Source organism: Labrus bergylta, chromosome 8 (assembly GCF_963930695.1).
Source record: "Labrus bergylta chromosome 8, fLabBer1.1, whole genome shotgun sequence".
NCBI classification, from domain to species: domain Eukaryota; kingdom Metazoa; phylum Chordata; class Actinopteri; order Labriformes; family Labridae; genus Labrus; species Labrus bergylta.
The window spans coordinates 21131557-21141414 of NC_089202.1; the positions used below are offsets into that span (position 1 = coordinate 21131557).

Here is a 9858-nt window from a genome sequence, read left to right on the forward strand (position 1 = left end):
AACTCTGATATGTTTACTGATCTGTTCAACTTGAACATTCTGGGAGTCTTACACCAAAATAAGTTGTGAAAAAACACTGTTATCGGCTCTGCTTTTCACAAACGATGCATCTCTAATTATGATGCATTATGCACCGGCAGCTGCAGCCTCACTGTCATGCATTTCTTTGGCACAACACTTTGTCTTGTATTAATATGCCTAGATATTCAGGTCAGCCAAATCACAGTGGAATGTAGTCACATTTAAATAACATCTTCCCCACTCATATTTTGGGATGCATCTTTGCTGTCTTTAGTCCAGTTTTGTGGATAGTTTACAACCCATGCGTATAAAGAGACTAGAATTCCAGGCTAAAATAGACTGTAGAGTTTCCAGGGCACAAACAACATCAAATTTAAGCACTTGTTTCAGAACAACATACTTTGCAGCTGCTCACAGAGACACAAATAACATCTGTAACAACTGCAGGGGATTTAAAAACAACATGCTGAACTCAAGAAGTTAGGGTTAAGGTTGCTAATCTTCAACATGTCCCTTTAAATAAGATTCTAAATTGGTGCTGATCTTCTCATCCGACCTCTGATAAGACAACAAATAAGTAAATTAACAAAATTGCCAAACTAATGATACATGTGAATCACTTGAGTTAATAAAAGTTTGTAGTATTATGTAGTCAGTGTTCATTTGAAGGGAATAGTGGTTTGGTTTATTTATTATCAAAGCCAAAACATTTTTTAAACATTTTCATTAAGACATAAAATAAACAGGAATCACTAGTAAACACACGGACAGAGCCTGATGTCACAGTTAGCCGTGTTGATGATGTTTGAATTCAAGCTCTGCCTGCTTTTCTCTTCAAAGTCCGGCTCGTCTCAATGGGCTCATTTTCAAAGACAAAGGGGGGAAAGGCCAAGCACACACTTCTCCACAATTCTTAGTCTCCATTTGGCTGTTTGTTCCTGATTTCTTCTATAAAAGACGTTTAGTCTCAAGTTGTTGAGAATCCAACCCCACAGAGCCGCAGAGGTTTCTATAATCAGACTGTGAGCTTACTAGCACATATGCTTCCACTTAACTATACTAACCCCCCTTTGTGAAGACCCATTTACATTAATCGGCTTGAAATCCAATGCCAATGCATGCAATGTGAGAGGACGTTCTGGTTATACAGGTAGTGAAAAAGCTTTATGGTGGGACAGAAATAGAGTTCAACATTCAGAAAAAACTTTACATTGTAGCGCCTCAAACGTCTCTCTCAGCAATTCTGACCCACAATGAAACCATTATAGAGTGTTTCATTTAAAGCACGGGCTCCATCACTTAACACCGGTATTTCTACGACTCAGCAAGGATGTGTGAACAATAACAATGAATCTACTCAGTCGCCAGTGTTGTGCTAGCAGTTTTGCAGTGCGGTGAATTCTTAGTTCAGAGCCGGCTCATTAAAACCTGAGACTATAAGCTTACTGCCCTCCATAAAAAAAAAACAGGGAACGTTCAACAAAGAGGACCTTTGCTACTTGAAAAGGTAGTAAATGTCACTTATTCATAGCCGGTTGTTTTCATTGCATGCGAGAGCTTCTGGATGTTTCTCGAACAAACAAACAAAAAAACACCGTCTGCTGCAGATGCTGTCTGAAAAGAGCATGATGATATCGTAATTTCTATAAGAGTTCCCATTTTCTGATATGGTGGCATATACAGTATATCAAACAACAACATTCATTAAATCTGCAGAAAACCGTTTAATTACCTGCCTGACTTGCCTGTAAACTATTTAAAAGGAAAGATGCAAATGAATTTAAGTATGACTGAGTGAGCCTTGAACATAAATAACAGTAATACAACTCGGTATGGTTTTATCAATGCAAATAATGTGAGCACTAATTAATGTCACACTTGCAAGTTTACTATTATCCAATGTCTCACCATAAAATGTTTACATACTGCTCCAACTTCTGTAATAAAGCTACAAAAATTAGCTAATAGCATTGACAGTTTTCCCCCACATTTTTTATAGAATGTGGCATGTAAAATATAATTTACTTCAAAGATTTAATGACCATATTGAAAAGGTCTGAAAGCTCTCTGTTGGCAAAAACCACTGTGGAAAAAAACAAGCTCTGTTTTATGATAAGGCTGGACACTAAACATTTTACAAGCCTTTGCCTCGGCTTGCCAGGGCATTGTTCATATTTCTTTCTTCTGGCTTTTAAAAATGTCTTACGCTTTCCCTCAGTCTCTCCATCAACACCCACAGAAAACCCACAGCTGAATTCCTCATTCCCCTCTTAAGAACATCAGAGGCTGTTCAGATGAGCTGCTTTTGTTATTCCTTCTCGAACTGTTGTGTCTTACAGCTGTCCTCTGAAGGCTGTCAAGACTGACAAAAGTAGGCCTCAGGGTGTTGTGAACTCGCTCGATAACGCTGCAATGCACAAGGTTAGGCACTACAAGCATTCAGCTGCAGACTGTGTGAAGAGCACGATGTGATAACGGTGATGTGAGTGGAGACGTGTCGGTTAGGAAATAATTTGTGCACATCATAAAAGTGTCAGATCTACAGCGACTGCATGTAAAGGTTTACAAGGTAGTACAAGTATAAAATCAACATAGTTAAGGAAAAGGGGAATGCAACAATACGGCTACGTTATTCTGAGTCATCCCCAGGGCCATGTTTAAGCTGACATTTTACTTTGTGGCTGCGACATCCCAGCGATTCCACTTTCTTTGCTTCTTTTCCCCCTGTTCTGCCTCTTTGCCCCACTTTTGCCCTCCTCCGCTCCCTCCCTTCATCCTCAGGGACAGTAGCCAAGGCTTATTGCAGTTTTCCGTTGCTCATGGCTTCCCCTTGCTACTGCAGCCAGACCTCTGCAGTAAGCGTGCCTGTTCCTGGCTCTGGAACACACTTCTCTTTCCTTAAACAACAGGCTAAAGTCATGAGGGAAGTGAATGAATGGGAGACTTTGAGGGACGCTGCAGAAAAGCAGTGTTTCGTTCTGTTTTGAAAGCATTCCTACTGACAAAGACTATGTTTAGGCCTGTAAAATTCACATTCGTTTTGAGTAACTGTACTAAAGAGGGTTACAACTTGTTTGTTTGTATTGTGCTTTTCATTTTCTCACATGAATGGGAACAGTTTTATGGCATTGTTAGCTGGCTTCATGGGGAATAGAGGTTTGAGTTGGATTTTCTAAATAGAGCTCACTTTGATTTTTTTTCCTCTTGTTGCACTCACAGTAACATAACCACTTTTGTGTACGAAAATAAAATGGACTGAGAACTCTGATCCTCACTTTGCCTGTTTTATAATTCCTTTATCTCTCCTTTTAAAGACCTGCACTGCTGTACTGTATTTCCTTTTACCGAAACAGAACACCTGCCATCAAACATATTGTTGCACTGAAAGCAAACCCCCAAGGGCAAAGCAAAAGGACAAAAACCTGCCTTGAATAAAAATCAGCAGCTCACAGTAGAATGAAAGCCTCAGTAGGAAAATACATGCCCTGTTCCCTGTTCAGTGTAGAAAGAAACTTAATTCAGCCAAAGCTGCATTTTGGTCTGCGATAGGGAACCTTCATTTTCAGAGAAGACTGAAACAGATTTCGACATATAGGGTAAAATAATAAATGAATCTTTCATGAAGTGGGATTGGCATAGTGAATAATTAATGCAAAAAATTCTGAATTGCACTGTAGTGCATATCCAGCTTTTAACCCCATTTCTCTGCAAAGCCTGCAGCAATTGCAACAGCTCTCTCTGCTGTACTGTTTCATTTTAAAACCGTTCTAGAATGGTAGTAGGATAGTATTCACACAGCAGTGCATCAATTCTCATCAGTCCTTCATTACAACACCAACAGTCTAGACTTCTAGACGCACAACAGAAAGATAATTACTGGCTCTTACAGTATCTCTGCTGTTGCATGATTAGCATTTCATTGTCTCATAACATATTTGCATCCACAGCGTCCCTTCCTCTTATTGCTGAATTGCTAAGTGCTGACAGAAGGAAAAGCAGACTGATGAGTCATTTTAAGAACAGGGCTGCAGAGTAAATCCCTTTTTTATCACCAGTTTGATAAGACGCAGTACAACAGACTGCCTAAAACAAAAGGGCCATGCATTCCAAGCAATTGGCTTATCCAATGACTACCTAGCTGGCCATCAGCAGCTTATTCGGTTAAAAATCTTTTTGTTGCAAAGTTAGTGAGCACAATGGCTGAGAGAGGACAAAGGAACATTTGGTTGATGGGGACCTTGAAGGGTAAAGAACAACACGTCAACATTTTGGAATCATTTTTGAATAAAAGGAAAGTTGAAACTAAAATGCAAGCCTCAATATTTTGTGCATTCTTTGCTTAAATTTTGTCAATGCAATATCAAACATGTTTATTGCACATTGCAGGTTTCCTTATAGTGTGCAGGCGTACTTAGAAGTCTCACCCTGGTGGTCACTAAATTCATTTTTTGTCCTCGAAAAGCAAATGTCATAGAAATGTGTGCAATAATTTTGAGAACTACAGTTTGGATAAAAAAGGTTGGGCTGACTGACTAAGATTTCAGTCTTGGCATTTTTGTCACTAGCATGACTATCAAATCAATACAGTGAAAAATACATGTCAGCATTAATAAATAAACTGGAAGAGTAACAGTGCGGCTAACTGGTCAGTTTCCATTAGCCTACATTCACATATCAAACAGTGATTGATTTGACAGCTAGTTGCCATCTGTCACTATCCTGCCTGTCAGAGGAGCCCTGACATATCAGATTCTTCCTCTAAAGGGCAGGAGGGTTGCCTTGTGGCTAGACAGATCATTCTGTGACTCCAAGATCACATGTCTGACTCCCACAACACGGCAGTGTGTACATCACCAGCAGTAGCATTTCTTCCTTTTGGTCTCTGGAGCACACTTACATCTCTAAAACCCCCTTACATTCTCACTAACACTACATGATTGGAGATGAAAGTGTCAGCTAAAAGGCTTAAGAGAAAAATCTACTGCTGGACATGGAACATTATCAGTAGCTGACAGTGTAATCGTCTCTTATATGAAACGTTATTTTGACAGTCCGCTCTGCTCCGACAGCTCATGTCCCAGGAGTAAGACTATCAGAGTCCTTCCACACACACAAAGCAGACAAACGACCTAACCTCTCAAGACCAAGGCCTTTCACAAGTGAATAGTGCCGCCGGTTAATTATCACCCAATGTCAGATCGATACACCCTCTAACAGGACCATAAATCTGCTCTGGCCCGAAGAGGAGTCCATTGTTGTCTCTGTTTAAGCAGTGGAAGCCTCGGAAGCTCTGAGGCAGGCAGTGAATATGATGTCTGGGTCCTGTGGGAGCGGGTGTGGGGGACTGTACTGCTTTGGTCTACTCCTATCAGGCTTGGATATCTACAGTCTCTCTGAATAGAGCTCAGATGAAACCTTCTCTGGCATTTTTGCTTCTGTAGAGCTTTGTGCCTTTCATGCTGACTGCTTCAAAGCAGGGCTGGGAGATGCAGATATAGAGTGAACTCGAGGGGAAAGGCGGAGCCAAAATAGGACTTAGTAAGCCTGCTTTGCTGTCAAGATGCAAGCCTGAGCATCCTGATGCAACTACTGCTGTTGATTTTCTTAATATCCCTTGGGCATCATTTTTCAGACAAAAATGTCAAACATTTCCAAGTGCAAGCTTCTTAATTTAGAGGATTTGCTGCTTTTCTTAATCTGATGTGAGTGTAAAATAAATCTCCTTGGATCCAGAGTATGTCTACAAAAAAACAACTTGTAGAGGTGCTTGAGAGAATGCTTGACTCTAAAGATGCAATGACTCCGCTACATTATGATAAAAAAAAAAACAATTGTGATGCACTTATTCTTTTTCTTTCGTCAATTCTGATTTCCAGTTTTCAAGGTCTAACCTGCCGATTACTATACGGCCCTGATAATGTTCCAGACACACAAGAGGGCGATTTGTGTCTAAAAAAACATTTCCATAAAAGATTATTATTAATTTTAATACATTTGAAGATCATCAACATCAATAAATCTGTATATATTCTATCTGTTCATGTTTGAGGGTTTTACATGAGCCATGTTTTACAGCAATATTAAATCCAATAGGTTGAGTAGTATGAACCTCAGTATTGGAAGATAAGCAATCAGAACCCATATGGGGAAGGGAAACGGTATTGAAACATCTCATTAATTGAAACCCTCGTGTCTTGCTTTTTGCTTCCAAACTGGCAAGAGCGAAAACCATTTGAAAAAGAGTAGATTCACCACTACACGCAAACTGCAAAGCCATCTGGTCCAAAATCAGCCCAGTATTGGATACAGTTTTCGAGAGCAGTCTTAACACATGCTCATGGAAGTGAAACCCACAAGCGTGTGTGGGTGGCCTGTGCATATAATCTGCACAGCCTACTACTCCACATCACCATATCTTAGGATCAGCCACATTCTCATACTTGGACACATCGGATTCCTTTGGTGGTGGGATGTGACGATTTATGCGCGTCCCTTTCAGAGGTAATCAAATTCAAAACCCCTCTACCCCCCCCCAACTGGTGTCTCCATGGCGACAGCCAGATGTTGTGCAGTGAACATCACCCCCACTCCACATGCAAGCCTCGCCTAAGGGCAGAGTAAAGAGGCATCTGTTACTGATTTTCCCCTGCGGCTGCTGAAAATAACCAGGGGGAGACAAAAAGCCAGGCAAACACAAAGACGGAGCCAAAAGCTTGTTCCCAAGACATCCACACTGTGTGTGTGTGTGTGTGCATGTTTCTTTGTGCTGTCTATCAAACTAATGAGTCCTTCTAACCTCCAAGGTGCTCCTTAACTGGGACAATATTTTCTGATCATTTGAAATAGAGAAGCACAAGACGTTTGCCGTTCAGCATTTCACTGGAGCATCATTTGCTCCTTTCAAGACCGAGCAATAAAAGCAGCTGAAACAAGCTACAACAACTGCTCAGCACACACAGTTCTCTGGAGATGATGATCGTCTTCACTGTTTCTCTTTGTGTGCAGTCCCATGTGAGGTGAACCCCCTGCCATGACAAGTAATTAACATGCACCACCACTTCCCTGGCCTTTAATAAGTCATGTAGCCAAATACGGTGACATTATGTACCCTACTTTTACAGTAATTATGCATCTCCCTGTTGTACAGACAGAGGGGGAAGCAGCAGCCCTGCAGCCTGTAAAGCTGCCACCCTGAGTTATGAAGAGAAATAACATTTACACACTATAGGGGAATCTCAGAAGAGGGACCGCGGGTTTCTATTACTTCAGCCGGGCTGCAGACTGTCTGTGTGTACATTTACAGCTTTTGCACTGTGAATGATGGCCGGTGTTTCCTGCATAGTGACGTTTCCTGCATAGTGACATCTCCTGCACGCTTCCTGGCCTGACTACTGTTTAATCACATGAGGAGTGTTGATGGCATGAAAACACTGATGAAACTCTAACCTTCACTTGGACTTTCTTTCAAATCGCAATTAAACTGATAATCACAAGAGCACACACTGTGTAAACCTGAAGTCCCTCCAAAGTCACAGAGCAGAAGAGGACAACAATAAAACTTGATGTACCGTTAGTCAGACTACGTTTGAAATCTTACCTTGATATCAGGAAGCATTTGTCTCACTTTGAACGTTGTTTTAGACCCTGTCAACATTGTTCACGACAGCTTTATTCGACTTACAGATGAGGGAAAAGATAATACGAGCCGAATTACAATGAGAAAATGTTAAATTGTGAGCTAAAAAAAAGGTCGTTCGGTCAGCGTTTCCCTGGAAACGGTCCGGAGTCCAGTAGCGGTTCGCCCGTATCACCGGCTGCTTCAACTGAGGCGTTCAGTGTCCAAACTATTTTCGCTCTTTTCATCGCTATTCGCACTGACAGCATCCGTGTCCCGATCACATACATACACACAAATACAAAAAGAAAAACCGTGAGCACACCCTGCTGAAAAACCTCATACACACACACACACACACTAGTCTCTGGACTATTTTTGTAACTGGTGTTAGTCACAGACGGAGAGGTTGTGTGTTCATCGTTACCGCTGCTTTCCTACCCATCTCGCTCTGTTTGTTTATTCCTTCGCCATAGTGAAACACACACACACACACACACACACACACACACACACACACACACACACACACACACACACACACACACACACACACACACACTGGTGAAAAAAAGGGGGAGAGGAAAAAAAACGACGAAGTGCAGCAGTGGAGCTTCTTAAAGGGCCAGTGCATCTGGACCGTGGACGTATAATAAACCCGAAGGGGTCCCAAACTGACAGTGACAGTTTTTATTTTACTCATAAGTCGAACAGAAGGTGCACAGAAGTTCGTTTTTCCCAGCTTTCTTCGAACCCTGAACTCACACCCTACCTCTGACCCAACAATAATATAAACTCAGTGGTGAAAGAAGCAACTAAATATCATGCACAACAAATATATTAAAGTATTACAGGCTGCCTGTACATATAGGTGACATTGGTGGGAACCAGTGTGCAGTAAGTTCTTTATATTTAGACTATAATACACTATTGTGTTTTCTTCAACTTCAGGGCAAGCCAGAGGCCACTTTCATCTTTTCTCCACTGTTATGGCATCCCAGAGAGTCTTTTATGTTTTCTCCATTGTAAGGCACTCTGAAGGGCACTTCATAGAATTTGGGGAAAGGGCCGTCGAGATTGCACTTGATTTTGGTTCCTTGTTTATATGGACACCCTGCTGTGCTGGACTCCCTGAATTACATTTTACCGTTTTATCTATCCCAATTTGCAGCTTTAGTGCACCTAAAGTAGCCTAAAAAACCCCTCTGTGTTAGGCTATTAACACAACGTCATGTGCAGCTCCAGCCTTGGCATGCATAAAAGCCAGCCTCAAGTGGACACTCCACAAACTGCAGGACTTTGAACATCGGCCTTGGCTTCATTTTTCAACACCGAAGGTTTCTGCTTGTTCTGTACATCTTGTTTCTTCATGCGTTTGTCCTTTATTAATCTGTGTCCTTTCACTGAAACCAAGAACAAAACATCTCTTTGTTGAAAGCTGTTTTTCCATGAATGACGTCAAAGGAGACAACTTTTGTAAACAGACAATTACAGGAAAGAGTCTGCCTTTCTTTTCATATCGAGTGTTCTGGCTTTTTATTTAAGCAACTCATTGAGTAGACTTTAAAATGAACCAGAAGCTTAGCCAGTATGTCTACATTCATAAAACTATCCACCTCTTGACTTTCTATCTTTCCAAGCCTGCACAATCTCCCTTTAGAAGCAAAGTAATCCCGTTTAATAAGCAACATTAGTTTCTTTGGAGTGAGGAGTACCTTTTTTTTCTGATCCTTTTGCAGGTGTGTGTCAGGACTCGCTCCTCTCCTCTCTCATGGAACGAAACCACCAATAACTCTCTTTCTGACACGCACAGGAGGCCAGTTCAGAAGGAATTCCTTTCCAGCGAGAACAGGGAAAGTTTGAGTAATCCTGAGCGTCAGTCGGCCCGGCTGAACAGGTGGGGAGACGCTGTCCTTGTGAACTATAATAGAGAGAGGTCTGGATTTTTTACCACATGGGAAACTGTTCAATATTACATAAGGGTCTCCGATTTCTCTGATACATAAAACAGTCCCAGACACAGGACCTTGCATCATCTGAGCTGGAGTTATTCAACAATGTATAATGCAACAAGGTTAGGGTAATACACGATGACATGGATAACAAATAAAGCACTCACTAAAATAAAATACACGGCTTAGCTTTGTGTTCATCTTTTGTTTTTATTCTATTCACAGGTTTTCATGTCTCTGCAGCCTCACTTTATGATAATGAAGCTAAAA

The 9858-nt window shown here is 41.3% G+C and overlaps 1 protein-coding gene across 1 annotated transcript in view; it reads right to left on the reverse strand.

Annotated features, from left to right (window-relative positions):
* mtmr11 (myotubularin related protein 11) overlaps nucleotides 1-8163 on the reverse strand; it is a 34898-nt gene extending 26735 nt beyond the window's left edge. The window contains exon 1 of the mRNA XM_020644493.3: nucleotides 7619-8163. Within this exon, the coding sequence (XP_020500149.1) occupies nucleotides 7619-7675 (57 nt within the window). The 5' untranslated portion in view covers nucleotides 7676-8163. The remainder of the gene's footprint in view (nucleotides 1-7618) is intronic.
* Between the last annotated feature and the right edge of the window lie 1695 nt (nucleotides 8164-9858).